Genomic DNA, 21,708 nt, shown 5'->3' on the forward strand with positions numbered 1-21,708 from the left:
TCAAATCCAAACCCAGGGACACCAAGTTGGATGGTAACCAGAAAGCAACACAGCCTCTCCCTGTGGTGAGGGATGGTTTGGGGAGGGCCACATGCTGATTTGACACTGAGATTTAAAACAAACACTAGAATTTTCAGTTTCCATGCTCTCTTACCCTACAGTTTTTGGAAGCAGAACAGAAGAAGACAGGCTTTCCTTGCATTATTATTTCTACTTTTAGATCATTTCCATTGCCTTCTCCAACACCTGAATGAAATTAAAGAGTTAGGCTGGTTAGAGCAAAGATCAAAATGTCTCACCAATTAACAATATGGATTAAAAAGAGAAAAAATTATCCCAGCTAACAGTGTGCCAATATTGAATCATTTGGGCTCTTGCATGGATTTTGTCTTTGAAAGACAAGGCTTCAAGTTCAGTTCTGTCCCCTAAAGCAGAATTTATAAGGCTGGAGAAAAAAAAAAAAACAAAAGACATTGTTCAGCTTCTAAGATTTAGAATTCCATCACTTCACCTTCATAGGAAAAAAAAATTAGGGAAGGGGATGTGCAACCTTTCTTGTTGATGTGTTGCTTTCTTCAGACTTCTAATTGTGATGTTTCTCAATAATAAATAGTCTAAATTCCTCTTGCGCTAGCTTAAATCCAGTTTATGGAAAATATAGGATAGCTGTATCCCAATGTTCCTGCTATGTTCAGCATATATTTACAGACAGATGGTTTCTTCCCCTTTCTTTTTTCAATTTAATTGACCCACTTACTTCAGCATTTCATGAAAGGGCTGGTTTCTCAAGCCTGCAAATAATTTTTCCGGCTTTCCCTTCCACCCTGCATATTTCACTTAAATATGCACAGAACTAGAGGTACAGAACTAAAACAAATATTCTCATAAAGTCATGTATCCATCACTCTTAACTGTTACATTCAGTGTGTTCCGTGCTCAGTTAACCTTGTTCTCACCGACACAACGTGTCCTGAGGAACCAGGCTTTCTCTGCCTCAGTTCCCTCTGTCCCACCCACCTGCAGCACTTCGACGGATGTCAACCAGAAGTCAGTGAAAACGTAGAGCTAGACGAAGTCAGACACTTCTCACGTGACAGGAAAAGGGCATCGCTTTATGAGCTTAAACTAATTCCCACACAATTTAAAACTTTTTAAATAATTTAAGTATATTTGCACGATTTACAAATAAAAGGTATAAAAGGCATGAAGTGAAAAGTCTCCATTTTCCCTGTCTCCCACCTGTTTAGTTCTCCAGCCCCAAACAGATAACCCCTATTACTAGTTTCTAGTTTTTTATGCATATATAATCAAATATGAATATATATTCTACCAGGTTTTATATATGTATATACACACGAACAAATATATTCTCCTTTTGTTTTATAGAAATTGTTGCATGCCATAGCACTGTCCTGTACATGCATTTTTTAACACGTCAAACATTTTAACTTATTACTAAGGAACAAGTCAAATGCTACAGCTGTTTCAAAGTACTGCACATTTATGGGCAGATAAGGAATGATGAAATGAATTTACAAATAAATACAAAACAGGTCAATAATCAGTTGCATTACGCTAGACACAACTAACTAATTTGCATTTTTATGCACAAAAATTATTTGCATTATTATCAGTTTTCTACCACTTAGAGTTGTAAAATAGCTTAAAGACCATGAGAGGTGAAGGTAACCCTGGAGGTAGGCCTAGAGAAGACACTGCCCATTTCAAAATCTATCACACTTTTTCCTGACAGTCTGCTGTGATCATCATCTCAAAGGAAGATTATTCTTTAGGGGTTTCTTGTTGTTGCTGTTCTTTCATTTGAAACATACTCCTTTGTCTTCTCATTTTGTTTACCTTTCTCTGTCTCTATGAAATTAAGTGAATCAGTTACCTATCCCAGTCTTGAAGGCGTGCCCTTGTGCAGGACTATGTAGTCTGCGTATGCTCAGTGGCTTTGGTGGGAGAAGTGAGCACAGGTCCCATCTGCCCCTGGGGTGCGGTGGCAGCCACCACCTTGGTGGGAAGCGGGGCTGGAGAGGGAGGGGCTAGAGCCGGAGCCAGGTGCGACCCTGTGTGTGACACACGGCCGTCTCCACCTTGGTTTGGGATGCAGCAGGGGCTCAAGGGTTTGGGGCTGCACTTCTGTGCTGGTTTTACATTTTCCCCACTGAGCACCCTTGGTTAGAGGCTGGGTCAGGGCCGGAGGGGTTGGTGCCTCACTGCTGAGCTGGTTTCTTTCCCGCTGGCGGTGTCAGTCCCTGGCCTGGAGTAGTTTCACTCCTAAATGTGGGCAGTGACCGAGCACTGGCCAAGGCTGCTTTCTCCCTGGTCAGGGTTTTCAGGCTGCTGCGTCTGCCAGGATGGGGGTATAAGCAACCACTCACCCTCTGAGTGAGGGCTCAGTGGTTTACAGCCTCCGCTGAGCCCCACTGGCTTTCAAAGCAGCTAAGGGGACTCATCCTCCTGGTGTCAGACCCCAGGGCTGGAGTGCCAAATGTGTGGCTCAAACCCCTTGCTCCCCAGGGAGGCTCCCCAAGCCCATGACACCCCCCTCCACGTCTGGGTCCCCCACCAAGGGTGCAGGTGTCGACCAGATCACTTCTCCTCCCTTCCTACCAGACTCCATGCAGATTTTTCTTTACAGATTTGGCCGTAGAAGGGCCTTTCTGCCAGCCTCCAGGTAGATCCACAGGTAGTTGTATTTTTGATGTGTTCATGGGGGGAGGTAAGCTCAGCGTCCTCCTACTCCGCCACCTTGATCTCCCTCAAAGGGGATAATTCTTATTCCAAAAGAAGGCTGTTGTCATTGGCTTTGGCCTGCTTATTTACGTGGGTGCAGCAAGAATTTTGGCGTACCAGGCAGGCCTTCTTAAGTGGGCTCTGCCAACTGAGGCCCACACCGTAAGAACAGCTGCAAAGGGCACAACTTTCTGTCTGGAAGCCTTTATGAGGATCTCAAACTAGACTTTTAAAATCCTCTATTTTATGTTAGCCTGACATGAGGAAACCAAACCCATAAAATTCTCCACCAGTTTTCACCTACAGTACTTATAAATTTGTGTTAGTTCCTCTGTTCTCTAGATCTGCACTTTACAGTTTTAACTAAACAGTATCTCCACAGAGGTGAAGTAAAATTCAAAAATGAAGACAGAAGTCACAGTCTTCGGATATGATATCAGACTGGGACAATATATGAAATGCTAGAACTTACTAAAACCATTTTTAAGCTTAGAAGTTTGAGAAACTATTCCTATTTTCATTGTTCACGTTAGAGAAATGCATCAAAACTCCATCAGACTAAATGCCTTTTTGTCTGTTTGGAATAGTTTAATACTCACAGAGGTTTGTATAGATACTGTTATAGGGTTATCTCGGAGATACTGTGTGTTCGGTTCCAGACCACTGCAACACAGGGAATATCGCAACAAAGCGAGTCACACGAACTTTTTTGCTTTCCCAGTGCATACAAAAAGTTATGTTTACACTATACTGTAGTCTATTTAGTGTGCAATGGCATTATGTCTAAACAAATGTACATAACTTCATTAAAAAATACTTGATCGGGACTTCCCTGGTGGCGCAGTGGTTAAGAATCTGCCTGCCAATGCAGGGGACACGGGTTCGACCCTGGCCCAGGAAGATCCCACGTGCCGCAGAGCAACTAAGCCCACGAGCCGCAACTACTGAGCCCGCACACCTAGAGCCCGTGCTCCGCAACAAGAGAAGCCACCTCAACGAGTAGCCCGTGCAGCGCGACGAAGAGTAGCAACTAGAGAAGGCCTGCGAGCAGCCACAAAGACCCAATGCAGCCAATAAATAAATACGTAAAATTCTAACACAAACCATTAAATACAAAAAACTTGATTGCCACATTGCTAAAACAAAACAAAACAAAACTGCTCACCATCATCTGACAACTCAGAATTGTCACAAACCTTTCATTTTTTTGAACAAGTGCAACGTCTGCGAAGCGCAATAAAGCAAAGAGCAATAAAACGAGGGATGCCTGGATTCCCACTGTTAACCAAGAGGACCCTGAGGGAGAGGATACACTCAGGTACAAAACAGGCTCTCACGCCACCAACTTGGTTGTAGAGCTGAGTTTCAATTACCTAGAGGAGGACGCTGCTCCACCAGCCACCTGGGTGGCCTCTCACACTGCACTTTCTGCAGGAAACGATGGGGAGCCAGGCACTGCTTTCCTTCCCACCCACCAGCTGCCGGACAAGCTTGGCTCTACCCTGGGGACGTCCGAAGGCAGATGGTGTTCTGAGCGAGGCTCCACTCCAACCCTGTCCCTCATACGTGACACACACACGTCACAGTCAGAACGGACCTCCTAGAGCACTCTGCAGCCCACAAAGCCTTCGCACAGTTGCTCCTTTATACACACAGGCAGTCTCCTGCTGGAACAGGCTGTGTTTCCAGGGTCTGCCTGCACGACGCTTGTTTGGAAATCTACACCAAAATTTCCCACAGAAACCACGCTGCTGGGCTGAAGTTTGTTTCCAGAAGCCAGAAACCCATGCAATCTGCTCGTGGTAACTCTCACAATTCCTCACCCCTGCCAAGAAGTGGCGGCGATGCGGGCATTTGGAGAAGAAGGGAGAAATATGTAAATAATTTGAAAAAAAGCATTTTCTATTTTAACTCACAATTGTACTTTTTTTTTGACTATGCAGTTTTTACATACATTCTAAAGGGTTCTCTTATTTCTGAATAATTGGACGAAACATTAAAAATTACGTGTCTAGATCTTATTTTGTGGGACTCCTCAGAGGGCTAAAAGCAATAGGCTGTCTGGGTGGACGCCAGCGCCCTCGCCCCGCAGCCAGGCCAGGAGAGGCCCGGCACTCAGCACCGCACCTCGCGCTCCACAAGCTGGCTGTTGCTTTAGGCAATCAGAAGCATCACCTCCTGCTGCGCCTCTGGCACTGAGTGAGGCCCCATCCCCTCCACACTGAGGGGTCCCTGTTTCCACCTCCCTGAGGGTGAGCTGTACAGGGAAGCTAGGCGGGTGACAGAGAAATAAAGACATGGCCTTGAGGCCCATCCCTCTCCCTTCCTTTTCTTTCAAGTCCCAGAGGTGGACGATCTGACCAATATCTCTGCCTCTCGGGGCGACGGCAGGTCCCCTCTTTCTCCTTACACTCCCAAAGCAGGCATCGTCAGCTCTTTTGAAGTTGATAGGACTTTTACTCTAGGTAAGAACTGGTAACAGCTAGGGGGCTGAGAGAGCCCCCCCACAGAGGCCAGGTTTCTCCCAACCCTTTTTTGTGTTCCTGTAGGTTCAGGTAGGGAAGACCTAAGTGCTGTTCTCCTAGGAAGCTGTCCAACACTGTGGTCAGCTCTTCATCTGTGTGCCTTCCTCTCCTCTGCTTACACGCAGGGGCTCCTGAAGGGCAAAGAAACATGAGCAGGGGGCCTGGCCCAAAGCGGTTCTCAGCAGTTATTTGCAAAAAGAATTTGTGGCAACAAAATTCATTTGCTGTTCGGGTATTTAAGACATCCTGATGGGGTTGCTGGGGGAGAGGGGGCTATGGGGGAAGAGGGCGGGGAAAGGGAGAGATCAGGAGATAAGAGAAAAAAAAAAGGTTTCTGAGAGGAGCAGGAGAGAAAATGATACCGGGATGCATCTTCCAAGACAAACCCTGAACCAGAGATGGGCATGAGAAAGAAGTGGTCTCCGGGTCTCATGGGACCTTCCCTCCCTTTAATCTCGGAGGTTCTACTCTGAAAAGGACACCCTGGGCTGAGGCCAGAGCAGCAATGAGAACAGGAGAAAGGGAAGGGGGGATGGAGCCCCCCAGATTGGTGATGGGAAAGGAAAGGAGAGGACACCTAAGCAGTGGTAACGTGGCCACAGCAGCGCTGGGCTGATGGGCAATTCCAGGAGGAGGGGTTTATACCGGAGGCTACACAAAAAGACAGCTATGCATTGGGGTTGTCTTTGCACATAACCATGAGAAAACCCTCCCGAATAGCAAGAACATTGGCCCTCCTGCCAATTCTCCAATTATACATAAAGCACTTACCACGAATTGAATAAATAATGATTGTTTTCATCGTGAGTTTCTTCACTGGAGGAAGAGTCAACTTGTAGGTATTTTTCACCATTGCAAAATATCCAACAAATCTCTTCTGCAATACAAAAGAAGTCTCGATTTAAGTGAAGGTAAAAAGTCCTGATTTGTTTAAGGAAAATAATTGATGAAGGAAACATTGATTGGCTGCCATTATGTAACTAGGCATTTGTTGCCTCATGACTAAATATCTACCTTAGAAAACAAATACTGAATGAAGAGCAACAGGCAAGGAACAAGAAAGGAGCCAGGTGTGGCTTAGAGGCTGCTGGGACTGAGAGAGCAACTAAGCAGAACCAACAAAACAGCTAGAACAACATGACAGCAAGATGCCATTAACTGCAAATGTGGGAGAGGTCGGTCTGGGGTAGAAGCTTCATTGTGGCTGAGTTAAAGGAAGCTTTGTGCTTTGGGGAGCAGTAGCCTCTTCGGCATGAGAGAAGGGAAGACATAAGAGCTCAGGGGGAGAGCTCCATGGGCCAGCAGCACATTCACATCCTTCTCTAGTCCCAGCCAGTGAGCATCTCTCCGCTTCCCATTCCCTCAATTCCATGTTTGCAAGGAAGCCTGGGGATTCTCTTAGCCTAGTCCGTCTCCCATGGCAAGCTGTTCACAAGGGCTCTCCTTTCTTCTAGAAGTTAAGAAGAGTTCTGGTACAGAATCAACCGGACTGAAAAGTTCATAGACTCTTCCCCACCCGTTGGGAAGTGTTAATAAAATTAACCACCATCCTCTGCATTGGAAAGGACCAGTCAAGCTCTTAACTCAGGGGTGCATGAAATGTATGTAGTGCATTGAATGGCCACGCTGCAGGGTCAGGAGGGGATGGTGTCTGAGAATTACTGCCGCACACGCAGGGAACTCTGTCCTGGGGCCTCGCCAACACAGCCCTCAAGCCTGAGGCCGGGCCCCTGCATGGCTAGCCCAGTGAATCAGAAGAGACTCAGCTGCAGCCTAGGGTGTGCCAGTCCTGGAGTAAGTTAGAGACCCTGCACGTGACTGCAGAGGAAATGGGGAAGGGAAGATGTGCCTGAAGGAGCTACATCGAACGTCCCCTTGGCTCCTGCCACCAGATTCTTGACCTTCCACTAAAGGCTTGTAACCTGCCATGGCCCTGTAGCTGCTTTTGCTCTCACGCTTCTTTCCCCTACAGCCCCAAACAACAGGCGCACGTAGCAGAAGTTAATAAAACCAACATATACTTAGTAAGCACTCACTACAGACAAAGGAGATACTATATGAGGCACTTCGGGCTGCCAGGGTGGAAAGATGGGCAAGACGTGGGCGTGCAAAAAGGGTAGAGAAGACACAACTTCGAGTAGCTGGAAAATAGCGTAAAGCAACTTAGTCCCTAAAAGGAACACAAAGGGCTATAAGAACTCCTGAAAAAGCAGGAGACTACTTCAGGCTGGGAGGGCAAAGGGACTCCAGGACAAGGGGCCCTTGTGAGCACGTGGGTGTAAAGTATAAACAGGCTGGGAAACGGCAAACAATCCAAACGCCTTAGAGCGTGTGAATGCACATAGTGGGAGAAGTGGTTGGAAAAATCCTATCTAGATTGGGAGTGCCTGGTTAAAACATATTTGTTGCCATTGGCAGTCAGAAGCCATTACGGATTTTGAGCGTGAAATGGCATGATTCGAGCTGGGCTTCAATAAGTTGATGTATTACTTATAGCCTATGGCTATCGTTTTTACTTTCTTGTGTTGCTTGAGTTTGGCAGAAAAGTATGAATGGATAAGGCTGAGTTCTTTGATCCCAAATGAAATGTCTAGAGCCAGCAGTTACAGTGTTCTGCTAACTAAGCCAAGGGTATCAGCTTTCATCACTTCACTCAAAGAAAACTCTCCTTCATGGCCACATCCACATTTACTTAAGAATTCCCAACCATCTCTCACTTGGGTTTGAGGGGCCGTATACAAAAGGCAATCCAAATGAGAAGCTGTGCACAGGATGGGAAATAATGGGCTTTGGAGTCTGAAAGATCTGCATTTGAGTTCTTAGTTCAAACAGTTAGTTTCCCTGAACCTCGATTTCCCAGTCTATAACATGGGAATCATAATGGTGCCCACTCATTGCGTTATTCAGAATATTATATTAGATAATGAATGCAAAACCCTTAGCAGGATTCAACAAAGTCTAGAATGTTGTAAACTCTATAGGATAAATGGCCTGGTTTCTGCAATAAACAATTTACAAGGAAGAAAAAAAAAGAGAGGTGGGAAACCTATCAACTAAAAGAGACTTAAGGAGACATAGCAACCAAATGAAACGTGTGCCCTTGTTTGGATCCTGACTGAAACAAACTAAGTTTTAAAAAGATTTTAAGATAGTTATGGAAATTTAAACGAGGACTAGACATTTGATACTATTAAGGTATACTATTGTTAGATATGTCAATGGTTTTAAGGGGTTTTTTTTTTAGAGTCTTTATGTTAGATGTCATATTAAAATGCTTAGGGGATAAGATGATCTGATGTCTGGAATTTCCTTCAAAATAATCCAAGTTTAGTGTGAAAATAAAGCGTGTGTGTGTGTGTGTATGTGTGTGTAGAGTGGGGAGGGAATGAATGGTTGGCCACATGACGAAATGATTGCTGAAGCAGTGTGATGAATAGAAGGGGATTTATTGTATGACTGTCTTGACTTTTTATGAAAAAGTCCATGATAAAATGTTTTTAAAGGGAAAAAAAATAAGGTAATAACATATGAGTCACATGGGTTGTCTGAGTATTAAATGAGACAATATATGTAAAAGTACAATAGTGTCTAGTATAAAATAGGTTTTTGAAAAATGTTACTTTTCCCTTTCCTTTCTCTTTTGAAATGCAGCCCCCCTCCCACTGACTCTGTCTCTGCCTTTTTCTGTCACTGTCTGTCTCTCCCTTACACATGTGCAAGCCCATGTGTGGGCGCGCACGCACGCACACACACACACACACACACACACACACACAATGTTCTACAAGGGCTGAATTGCCCTAATAGGGGTTTGTGAAAGACTCAGTTCCTCTTTACATGGAAATAAAAGGCTAGTGACTTCAGATCATCTTCAGGGGTCTGAAACCTTAGGAATCGGACCTTCCTACCTCGGGAAGGGAATCAACTCCTGAACTCTGCAAACAATAACCAATTAAAATGGAAGGCAGGGTGCTCTGGGAGAACTCAGTGCTTGCAAAGCCAAGCAACACCTGAGGCAGGGCTCCTGGCCTATGGAAGGGATCAAGGCCTGTCACGGGGCACCCAAGGGGAAGGTCACCCAAGGGGAAGACCACCCAAGGGGAAGATCACCCAAGGAGAAGATGACCTAAGGAATCACCCAAGGAAGAGAGTCTAAAATGAAACCAGGTAACAGATGTCAATCTTAACCTAATTACCCAGAGTGACCCCTGTTAAAGAAAGAACACTTACCTGAGAAGGATTTTCTACTCCCTGATATTTACTGCTGATGGATTTATCCGTTCGTCGTTCTCCAAAGTAATGAAGGCTGTCCTATAAAAAAGGGGACAGTCCAATCATGGGTCATCTGCACATCCCTTTACTGTATAAGGCATTCTGAAGTTTCTAAGGGCACATGATTTCCTTAAGTCAGCGGTCTTTGGGCAGAGGCTATACCCGAAATAACAGAATTAACAAAGCCACATCAAGGCCTACTCTCATTCAAAGATGCATAAAGACGGGCAATTTTAGAGCTGGAAGACTTTGGAGATAATCTGGTCCTTCTTCCTATCTTTCTATTTTACAAATGGAGAAGATTAGGACCAAAGGAAAACCAAGTGACCTGCCATGGAGATGCATGCAGCCTGTGAGAGACAGCAAAGGCCTGAGCACTGGCCTCTGGCTCTGTCTAGGGCTCCAGACCAACCGCTTGCAAACTTTATGTATTTACTGATTTTGGCCACGCCACACAACTTACGGGATCTTAGTTCCCTGACCAGGGACTCAACTCTCGGCAGTGAAAGCGTGCAGTCCTGACCACTGGACCTGAGAGAGGTCCCTCAAACTTTTTATTTTTAAAGCTACAATCCACATTCATAAACCTGGGAGATACACACACACACATACACACGCACTCTCTCTCTCTAGCACATACAGAACTGAAACAAGTTTCACAAACAATACTTACCTTTTGATATTTCCTAATCGATTCCATTTTATTTAAAAAATGCGAGTGACAACCCAATAAGTTGATTTCACAACTCACTGATAAACTGATCCATAGTGTGAAAAACACTGTCCTAGAGCATCCATTTTCCTAACCTGTGGGTCTCAAATTTGAAATAAAGAAGATGGTGGAATCAGGGTGCTGGGCCCAGATCAGAACCCCCAGCTTCTCTTCTCTGGGCTGCAGGCTGAGAGAGAAGCAGAGTGGCTGAAAGCGTGCCCTCTAAGAGGTGACTTTTCAGCGAGATCGTGGCAGAAAAAGAGTGGGAACCCTGCTTTAAGACATAGCAACAGCCCATCCTGTCTTCTCAGGAATTTCCAGAGGGCACAGGTCCCACAGATGTTGACTGTGCAAACATATAACACCCAGGGGAGACTTTGTTCCGAGTTGGAAAACGATGCCTTTTACCCACCTAGCACTTGCAAGGATGTTCAAGGTCCTTTAGAAAATTTCCCTAACCCATCTTTTTCTTATTCTCGTGAGAAAGGAGGAAGGCCTGGAGCTGGTGGGATTATGTCAGAGCAGTTCTGGGTCTGGGGGAGGCAAGTCAAGCTTCTGTATTGCTGAGGGTTTTTTTGCACTTTCACAACTTGACCTCACTCATTTCACATTAATCTGGAGTCTGCTGTGTCCTGTCTTTATTTAAAATATTCATATTGTATCCACGATGGATTTTTTGGCATTAACTTAGATTTTTTCAATGCTGCACTGGAATATTATTTAACTTAATTACTGAGATTTTTGGCATTCCCTTAAGTTTTGTGTCCAAGGTGAGCGTCTCACTGACCTCACCCTCCATCCCGTCCCAAAGAGGCCCTGAGGTCAGTTACTAACTAGTGCCAGTTAAACGAGAAAGTATCCAAACCAGGCTTTCTAATCATCACCTCTCCAATTACAACTCCATTAAGTACCATGACTCAGGAATCATGTTACCATCCCACCAATGAGGTTTCAGAGCTAACAGATTCAATCAGCCTAAGACAGCATTGGTAGGAGCATCTTTCATACCTCTGCGGTTGCAAATATTTCACTGGCAAGAAGATAGGCACAGACCATAGTTCCAGTTCTTCCTAGAAAAGAAGTTAGTTCATGAACCATTGCTCATGGCAGGACTTGCTATAAAACTACGCTCACAAGTGTTTAGAGTTCATTTTGGATTGATTTTCTTCCACTCGGAAAGTGCTGGCTCAAAATATTTCAATTCAGAGATAGACAAAGCCCTTACACGGCTTGCTCTGAGCTTCTCCCTGGAGTTCTGTGCTAAGTGTGTGCATGGATGTGCCCGTGTCTGTTGTTCTGAGTCATGACCCCTGGAGACTGCAGTAACAGGCAGAGGCAACGAGCTCTGCTCCAGACTCTAAAGCTAAAGAGACACCTACCAGTTAAGAGTAATGACACACCCTGTTTTCCTACTAATGTAAATAAAAGAAACTATAAAAGATCAAACATGGACAGAACCCAAAACACCACGGAGCATTTGCCATACCTACCATTCCTTCCATTTTAGGTAGAGTGTTTTGTGTGCTACAAGACACCTTAAAGTCGAAAGAACAGAATAATGAGCCCCCATATACCTGTTCCCCAGATTCGATAATTATCAGATTGATTGTTAGACTTGTTTCTTCCTTTTCTTCCCTCATCCTTCTTTCCCTCCCCCTCTCTACACGCACCCCAGCCCCCCAACCAGCATGTTAAAGCAAATCCTTGATTTCATGTCATTTTATCCTCAAAGTCTCATGGTTTTTTTCCAATTTATATTGGAAACACAATTGGAACATTAATTGGAAGCACAACCACAGACAAAGTAGATGCCCTCTCATCCAGTCAAGTCAGGTATGCAAGGAATCATTAAAATGATTTACACCTGTCTTCAGTATTTTAACTTAAAACATAAACATATATTCATTCCCTAAACTTTTGCTATTGGACAAAGGTTTTAAGTTTTTAACTATGATGAAAGGAATCTACCAAAATACCTACCAGGTATATCATATTAATGATGAAATGATGATAACATTCCTCTTAAAGCCAGGAACTAAACAAAATGTCCACTATTCACTGCTTCTATTTACTACATGGCTTAGCCAGTATTGTAAGATGAGAAAAAGTGTATAGGGATAAAAACAGAAGAAACAAACTCTCATTATTTGCAGACTAGAAAAGTCCAAGTAAATCTATAGGCTAAGTCCTAAAACTAATGAACGAGTTCAGGAAGATACAAGGTCAACACTACGAAAAAAGCAAAAACTGATAGCTAAATAAGGGATGTCAGTTGAAACCTTTAGAGAAATTACTAAGGAATATAAAAAGAGTATATGACTTCCAAGCAAATGGCGGGGGTGGGAGGAAGGAATTATGCTGCAAAGAATTCAAGCAAACCAAAATAAAATATCAGTAAGGATATAGAAGATTTGAATAAAACAATTAACAAACAACCTAATGGGCACATAGAGAACACTGTTCAGGACAATGCATAATACACTTTATTTTCAAGTGCACAGAAAACATTTGATAAAATTGACCAAATTCTGGGTGATAAAGCAAGTCTAAATAAGTCTCAAAGAACTAAAAAAATGCATATGTTCTCTGACCACAATGCAATACAACCAGAAATGAATAACTAGAAGATAATTACAAAATCCTCATGTCTGAAAATAAGACAGTATATTTCTATAGAACCCATGAGTCTAAGAAACAAACACAATGGAAATTAGAAAATATTCTGAACTAAATAATAATGAATATACATAAAAACTTGTGTGATGAAGCTAAATCTATTCTTAGAGGGAAATTTATAGCCTTAAACGCTCACTAGAAAAGAGAAAGGCTGAAAATCTGGGTTAAGCATCCATCTCAAGAAGTTAGGAAAAAGACAGCAAATTAAACCAAAGAAAGTGGAAGAAAGGAAACACTAAAGGAAATGATGAAATAAAAAACAAATAATAGGGAAGATCAGTAAGGCCAAAACACTTGGTACTTTGAAAGGACTAATAAAAGTAGTAAATTCCTGGTGAGACTAATCAAAAGAAAAAAGAGAGAGGGCACCAAAAACAGCAATGTGAGGAATGAAAAAGGGAACACCACTGTAGACATTAGAATAAGATATTTTAAGACAATTTGATGCCAAGACATTTGAAAATTTAGATAAAATGAACAAATGCTTGGGAAAATACCCAAAATGTGCAGAAGAAATAAAATTATAAATAATCCCATATCTAATAAAGAAATTGAGCCATACTTTAAAAACTTCCCCACAGAGAAACTAAGGCCAATTCCCCCACTGAGGCCAATGTTGCTTTACTACTGAATACTACTGAAAAAAAATGTCAACTTATACAAACTCATCCAGAGACTTAAAAAAAAAGAGTAAGTACAACTTAATTTTGGTTTATGAAGCCAAAATTTGAAAACTATAGCCACTCTTACTCATGACATAGATCCAAAAACCCTTAAGAAAATATTAGCAAACAGAATCCAGCAATTTACTAAAAAAATAAGAGAGCACAACAAAATTGTGTTTATTCCAGGAATTCAAGGTTAGTTTACTACTTTATAATCAATGTCATCAACCAGATTAATAGAATGAAGGTAAGAAATCATATTATTTTAAAGACACAGAAAAAGCTTCCAAGAAAATTCAACATTCATTCATTATAAAAACTCCTAGCAAATTAAAGGAATGTCTTAATCTGATAGAGACTATCTAACACTGACACACAGCCTAAAGTAATTGATGAGATGCTGAAAGCTTTTCCTTTGAGAGCAGGAGAACAAGGATTCCTGCGATCATCCCATATAATTCAACACTGTACCAAAGGTTCTAGCCAGTGCTAGGGAAAAAAAGGATTGAAAAGGAAGAACTTAGCTCATTATTTCATAGGATATCATCATGTGCCATAAAATCCAAAAGAATTAACAGACAAGTTAATAGAATTAATGAAAGAATTTAGTTGCTTGCTGATTGCAAGGTTAGTAAAATCAACTGCATTTAGAGCATCAAAAAAAAAAACATCTAGGACATAAAAATTTCCAAGGGATATAATTTATAATAGTTAAAATATCAAAATATCAAATATCTAGGAATAAATCTAACCACACATATACAAGCTTTCTATGCAGAAAATGAAAAGGCATTATAAAGAGAGACTGAAGAAGACTTAACTACGTGAGTGGATATTTCCATTCATGGATTGGAAAACTCAGTATTGTAAAGATTTCAATTCCCCTCTATCTACAGCTTCAATGAAATTCCAAAGTTCCATCAGGGCTGTGGGGTGTGTGTGTGGTGTGTGTGATGTGTGTGATGTGTGTGTGATGTGTGTGATGTGTGTGTGTGTGTGGTGTGTGTGTGTGTGTGTGTGTGTGTGTGTGTGTGTGTGTAACTTGACTAGCTGATTCCAAAATGTATACGGAAATGTAGATGGCCTAAAAAACACAAACAACTGTGAAGAACAAGATGAGTGGACTCCCTTTAAGGGAAATCAGGACTTATTAGAAAGCGAAGACAAGTAAGAGAGTTGTGCTGCTAGCACACAGATGGATGAAAAAGCAATGAACAGATTAGAAAGTTCAGAAGCAGACCCATGTCCTGCAGAACGGCAAGGAAATGAAATCAGTGTGCTGAAACAATGAGACAGCCATATGGAAAATGATAAAACTTGACCCCTTCCTCACACCACACACATAAATCAATTCCAAACGAAATAAAACTTATATAAGATAATATAGGACTATGTCTTTTTAAACTCAGGGAAAGATTTCTTAATTAGGACACAGAACACTAACCTTAAGAAGAGAAAGAACAATGTACACTGACTATGTTAGAAAAGAAGTGCTGTTAACCAAAAGATACTCAGAGAGAAATGGCAAATCACAGAGCAGAAAAGGTATCTTGGAATACTGTATAATACATATAACAAACCACAGAGTTGAAATGGAGAATATATAATGAATTCCTACAAGTCAATTGGAAAAAAACAAACAATCCAGGAGAAAAATAGACAAGGAAATTAAACAGATACTTCACAGAAAAGAATATCCAAGGATATCATAATAAACCTATGAAAACGTTCTCAATCTTATTAGTAACCATAGAAATGCAAATGAGAGCCATAATGAGATACAACTACACACCCACCCAAGAGCTAAAATTAAAATGACTGAGAAATCCAAGCGTTGCTTAAGGATGTGGAATACTTGGGACTTTCATGCAATGCCAGTGGAGTGTAAATTGTCAACTGTTTCGGAAAACAGATGACATCATTTATGAAAGTTTGAGATTCATTATCCTAAGACAAAACAATTTTAGTCCAAGGTCTACACTCAACAGAAATGTGGGCACATGTGCAACAAGAAAAATGTATTTCATAGCAGCATTATAATACTAAAAATTGGAACCAATCCAAATGTAATAGAAAAAAGCTTCCTTTTGCAGTAGCAATGTGTCTTGGGATGAATTTAACAAAAGATATACAAGACCATCCTGAAGAGAAGTATAAAATATTATTGAAAGATCAGATGATTCAAATAAATAGAAAACTCTTCATGTACAGCTCAATATTGCAAAGTTCTCAATGCTTCTGAATTAATCTATAGATTCAATGCAGTTCCAATAAAAATCCCAAATATATTTTCACGTAGAACTTGATCAAATAATTCTAAAATTAAATATACAAAGAGTCAAGAGATTTCTGTCTTTATCAAGATATATTATAAAGCTATAAAAATTACAACAGTGTGGTATAGAAAATTCACAGACAGTCCCAAATGCATATGGAAACTTGGTATATGACTGAGAAGGGACTACAAGTTGATGGGGACTACATGAGCATGTGATAGATAGTTTTAGGACAATTGTCTATCCATATAGAAAAAAAATCTCCCTACCCAAATTCCAATTAAAGACCTAAATGTAAAAAGCAAAACTTTACTATTTTATAAGGAGAATATCTTCACCACCTCAGTGTATGGGTGGATTTCTTAAACATGACCAAAATGCACGAACCACGCACACACAGAACATTGATAAACTTCACTACATTAAAAATTAAAACCTTCTATATGACAAAATAAATCATAATCAAATTTAAAAGACAACACAGTGGAAGAAGATATTTGCAATATAAACTGCTAACAAAAAATTAGCATCCAGATTATTTAAAGAAGTCCTATAAAATCAATAACAAAATATTTGGGCTATCATGATATCACTGGTAATGTGCAGACATCAACCAACAAAAAGAAGCAAAACCAAGATGAATGAAAACTTGAAAAAAGGAGCAGCTCTGGTACAGACCAACTGAACACTAGCCTTCCAAACAATCCTAAAGGAAAAGCAATGAAACACACATGAACACAGAATAATGGAAGTCTGCTCTCAGAAAAAAAAAATGAAATTTGAAATGAAGGTCCTCCTTTAAGCAGGGAATTAACCTGATTAAAAGAAAACTAAAGCCAACTCTTAGATTATAATATTTTGGTTGAGCCATATTAAATGGCCTTTTTTTTAAAGTAAAAGATGGTCCAAAGAAAGGCAGTTCCACGTGGTTCAACCTCTGTATTCTTCATTTAGGCACAATATTGTAAATGGCCATACATACAGAATATTTTGACCTGTGGAACTAAAGATGGAACTTGCCTACTAACTCATGAGCTTGAAACGACTTTTCAAATAAGACTCAAACTTTATTCTACTCAATTACAGAAGGCAGTTTTAAAGTGTGTTTTCCTGGAATTTAATATAAAAAACTGTTTCACAGCCCAACAAAACCATCATTCCTTATTTGTCAAACATTGTGAAATATGCCTAGATGATTATTAAAAGCCTAAATCTGAATGAGAGAAAACCTGACTCAAGCTAAATTGGTTGAATTGACAACTGGCTTTCCCACCACCCCCATTTTCCCCCCACCAAAATCAACTTCTATGTATCATTACACTATAAAAACTGCAGTCTAATTTTGGGTCTTTGAAATGGCATTGCTGTTGACACTCTTAACTTTAAAAGGTCCTCACAAAGTTTAAGAACAACCTTAAATAAAATGAAAAGTGCTCTGATGGTTTCGAAAGTTAAACAGTGTTTGTATTGTGGCAAATCAAAAATGAAGAAACCCAAAGAGTCAATAAACAAGGGAAAACACACTTAACCTTCCTCAGTTCTTCTATCCCTACTTTCTTCTCTTCTTTACTCTTTCTTCCTTTCCTCCCCCCTTCCTCCCTCTTTCCTTCCCTTCCTTTAGTCTTGACGCTAATATTAAAAAACGTTCACAATGATTAATACCGGTTAATAGCAGAACGTATCTTGTGGGTGTACTTTAATATATTTTTCAAATTTCTTTAGAAAAAGAGAAAGAAAAAGAAAAACGTTTTTTACCTTTGCCCCCCTTACAATGAATCACTGTGATGTTTTCCTCATCTTGAGCCATCCACTCTTTTACGTCCTTGGAGAACGCCACCATCTCACTGATTCAAAGTGAAAGATTTTTAGTTGAATGAAAAGACTTCCCAAAAAATCAAGCCCTGTGTATTTAGCCCTCTTCTGACAGCCAGCCTGGCATCAAACTTACCTCAGAGAAGGGACACTGTGATCGTCAATCATGTATCGACAGACCCTATCATGGAAGTACTTAGCATCGTAAGCTCTTTCACCTGAAATAAATGATGCACGGGTCATATCTCGAACCTTAATAAACACAGTAAATGGTCAAGGTGTAAATAAGTTATACTTTTCTATTAGAAATTCCTCCTCTACCTTTAAAAGGAGCTTTCTATCTGGCTCCTGCTGCTCTAAAAGAAACATAAGGGTCTCAAAAATAAAAGTAGAGTAGTGTTTTGTCCATCTTGAGTAACACAAGCCCAAATTATTTGGGTTTAATAGGCCTTACTTGTACTTTTCTAGCAGGCTACTCACTGCATTATCAGAAGGTTACACAGAGCAGAAGCCAACGCGGCCAACCAAAATACTTGCCTCCTGAAAATGTCCACTTAATATACAGGAAGAGGGTCAGCTGGGCTATAATTTGTTTGCTAAAGGGTTTGGGGGGTTTTTCCCATGCAGGACCCTGGTCTCCTCACACCTCATTCCTAGTGGGTTACAGTGTGCATTTGTTGAATTGCCTTCAAAACACAAGCTGGCAGGAAAAAAACACATATTTTCCAAAACCTACTACCACTAGACCTGACTCTCCTAAAATGGCTCTGCCCCCAGTCTCCTGCCTACCTCACAGGGCACTGTGTGCTGTTGCACTTTCTTTTCCTACCAAACAGAGCCAGCACAAGATGGAGACTTTGTAAAACTCACTTCCCACCACCACCAGATACCTATGATTAAATGAAATGTAAAAACTAAATCAACTTCTTACATGCAGTGAGTGACCTGTTTTCTATCTAGAGTAGCAAAATATCGAGTCATGTACATACTGCAGAGATTGTAGACGCGGTAGTGGTTTTGATGCTTGGTATCCAGGAACCGTACAACTTCCTAAAAAAGATGGACACATACCTTACATATTCCACACGGCACCAACTTAAGCCTTTTCCTAGGACTAACTTAAAATGAGTATCACCCTTTTATTCACTGGTCCGTCACTTAGCACCTTTCAGGGGAGACTCAGGGAATAAAAAGGTACATACATTCCAAGTCATATCTAACCCACTGATGGTTTGCAAATAGCCCACAAAAGTTGGGATGACTACTCTGATTAGCCTCTACTCTAAATACACATTGTTTAAAGCTACCAGAGAAGGAAGTTAGGTGGTTAACAAGCTTTAAGAAAATTGTAATTTGTTCTAAAATTTGTATGGAACCACAAAAGATCCTGAATAGCCAATCTTCAGAAAGAAGAACAAAGCTGCAGTTATCATGCTCCCTGATTTTAAACTATACTATTGGTACAAAGCTGAAGTCATCAGAACAGTAGGGTACTGGCACAAAAACAAACACATAGATCAATGGAACAGAATTGAGGGCCTGGGAAAAAACCCACACATATATGGATAATTAATTTATGATAAAGGAGCAAAGAACATACAGAAAAGATCGTCTCTTTGATATATGGTGTTGGGAAAACTGGACAGCCACATGCAAAAGAATGAAACTATACCACTATGTCCCTCCATACACAAAAATTAACTCAAAAAGGATTAAAGACTTGAATGTAAGATGTGAGAACATAAAATTCCTAGAAGAAAACATAGCTGGTAATTTCACTGACGTTGCTCTTAGTGATGTTTTTGTGGATTTGACTCCAAAGGCAAGGGAAACAAAAGCCAGTGTAAACAAATGGGACTACATCAAACTAAAAAGCTTCTGCACGGTGATAAACACCATGATCAAAACAAAAAGGCAACCTAGTGAATGGGTGAAAATATTTGCACTTTATATATCCAATAAGGGGTTAATATCCAAAATATATGAACTATACAACCTCAAAACAAAAAAACAACCCAATTAAAAAATGGGTAGAGGACCTGAATAGACAAATTTCCAAAGAAGATATACAGAGGGCCAATGGGCACAACAAAAAATCTTCAGCATCACTAATCATTAGGGAAAAATGCACATCGAAACCACAATAAGATATCACTTCATGCTTATTAGAAAGGCTATTATCAAAAGGGTAAGAAATAACAAATGTTGGAGAGGATGTGGAGAAAAGGGAACCCTCAAACACTGTTGGTGGGACTGTAAATTGGAGCAGCCACTATGGAAAACAGCATGGAGATGACCCCCAAAATTAAGACTAGAAATACCATATGATCCCAGCTATTCCACTTCTGGGTATTTAGCCAAAGAACACAAAAAAACACTATAATTCCAAAAGATATACGCACCCCTATATTCAATGCAGCATTATTAACAACAGCCAAGATATGGAAACAACCCAAATGTCCACTGATGAATGAATAAAGATGTGATAAATACACGTGCATGCGCGCACACACACACACACACACACACAAATGAATACTATTCAACCATGAAAGAATGAAGTCCTGTCATTTGCAACAACATGGATGGACCTTGAAAGTATTATGCTAAGTGAAATTGTCAGGCAGAGAAAGACAAACACCATACAATTTCACTCATATGTGAAATCTAAAAAAATAAAACAAATGAACAAACAAAAGCCAACAAAACCAAACCTAGATACAGAGAACAGATTACTGGTTACCAGAGGGGAAGGGGTTTGGGGTGTGGCTGAAATAGGTAGAGGGTCAACTGTATGGTGACAGACGGCAGCTAGACTTGTGCTGGTGATCACTTTGTAGTGTATACAGATGTTGAATTTTAATGCTGTACTCCTGCAACTTACACAATAAAAGAGAGAGAGAGAGAATGGGGTGGGGAGGGAGAGAGGGAGGAAGGGAGAGAACAAGGAAGGAAGGAAGGATGGAAAGAAGGGAGGGAGGAAGGGAGGAATGGTTTTTGCCTCAGAGCACAGTGAGCAAAGAGTCTTTACAAACTTACAGCATGATGAGGACAAAAATCACAGTGACTCTGACATCTGGATCAGGAGCTCCTCAGTGAGCCATATAGAAAATAAACATCCAAATGAATATGGTCTGGGAGCTGAGGGACATGGGGTTAAAAAACTCAAGTTTGACAAAGAAGGTGAAGTCAGAGATGACCAAACAACTTCTAGTCACACTTCTTCAGTTATGACGGAAGAAACAGAAGAACCAGCTTCATCGAAGAAGAAAGACAAAGAGAAGAGGATGAAGAGGAAGAGTGTCTTGAACGACAGAAATGGGGCCTCCCTGGTGGCGCAGTGGTTGAGGGTCCGCCTGCCGATGCAGGGGACGCGGGTTCGTGCCCCGGTCTGGGAAGATTCCACAGAGCAGCTGGGCCCATGAGCCACGGCTGCTGAGCCTGCGCGTCCGGAGCCTGTGCTCCGCAACGGGAGAGGCCACAACACTGAGAGGCCCACGTACCGCAAAAAAAAAAAAAAAAAAAAAACCAAAAAAAACCAGAAATGATTCCAGAAAAAAAAAATTCAAGAGAAAGAATCTGATGATGCCTTAACTATAAATGAAGAGAATTCTATGGAAAAGAATCAAATAGAGGAATCTCATCTTGTCTCAGGATGAGACAGATTTACATTCTGAAGACAGTGAAAACAGAGGCCCTGCAAGTAGGATTCCGACTGCCATGAAACAGAAGAACTAGGAGGCTCCAATTCCAGTAGAACTGGAGAGATTCGCTCAGAATCTTCCACAGAAAATGACTATAAAGCCACAGAAGTCACTGATGAACCGATGGAACAAGACTATTTAGAAATACTTACATGCAGTATTTCACACTCAGTTCTAGTTTTACACTGTATGAAATTTCTGTGTAATCAAATGGACCTTTAGTTTTGCACGAGAAGAAGGTTGTAAAATAAAGTACTTCATGGGATAAACCCTGAAAGAGTTGTTCTTGTAGGAGCTGTGAATATCAGCTCCTCTGGGTCCTGC

At 41.0% G+C, this 21,708-nt stretch overlaps 1 protein-coding gene across 1 annotated transcript in view; it reads right to left on the reverse strand.

Moving 5' to 3' along the window:
* Positions 1–21,708, reverse strand: part of LOC132477390 (phosphatidylinositol 3,4,5-trisphosphate 3-phosphatase TPTE2-like) — a 94,365-nt gene that overhangs the window by 20,358 nt on the left and 52,299 nt on the right. Inside the window, exons 15-21 of the mRNA XM_060079757.1 lie at positions 18,670–18,730; positions 17,817–17,898; positions 17,624–17,712; positions 11,260–11,321; positions 9,498–9,578; positions 6,039–6,144; positions 155–246 (exon numbers count right to left, since the gene is read on the reverse strand). Coding sequence (XP_059935740.1) covers positions 155–246; positions 6,039–6,144; positions 9,498–9,578; positions 11,260–11,321; positions 17,624–17,712; positions 17,817–17,898; positions 18,670–18,730 — 573 coding nt within the window. The remainder of the gene's footprint in view (positions 1–154; positions 247–6,038; positions 6,145–9,497; positions 9,579–11,259; positions 11,322–17,623; positions 17,713–17,816; positions 17,899–18,669; positions 18,731–21,708) is intronic.

Source organism: Mesoplodon densirostris, chromosome 17 (genome assembly GCF_025265405.1).
Source record: "Mesoplodon densirostris isolate mMesDen1 chromosome 17, mMesDen1 primary haplotype, whole genome shotgun sequence".
Lineage (NCBI taxonomy): Eukaryota > Metazoa > Chordata > Mammalia > Artiodactyla > Ziphiidae > Mesoplodon > Mesoplodon densirostris.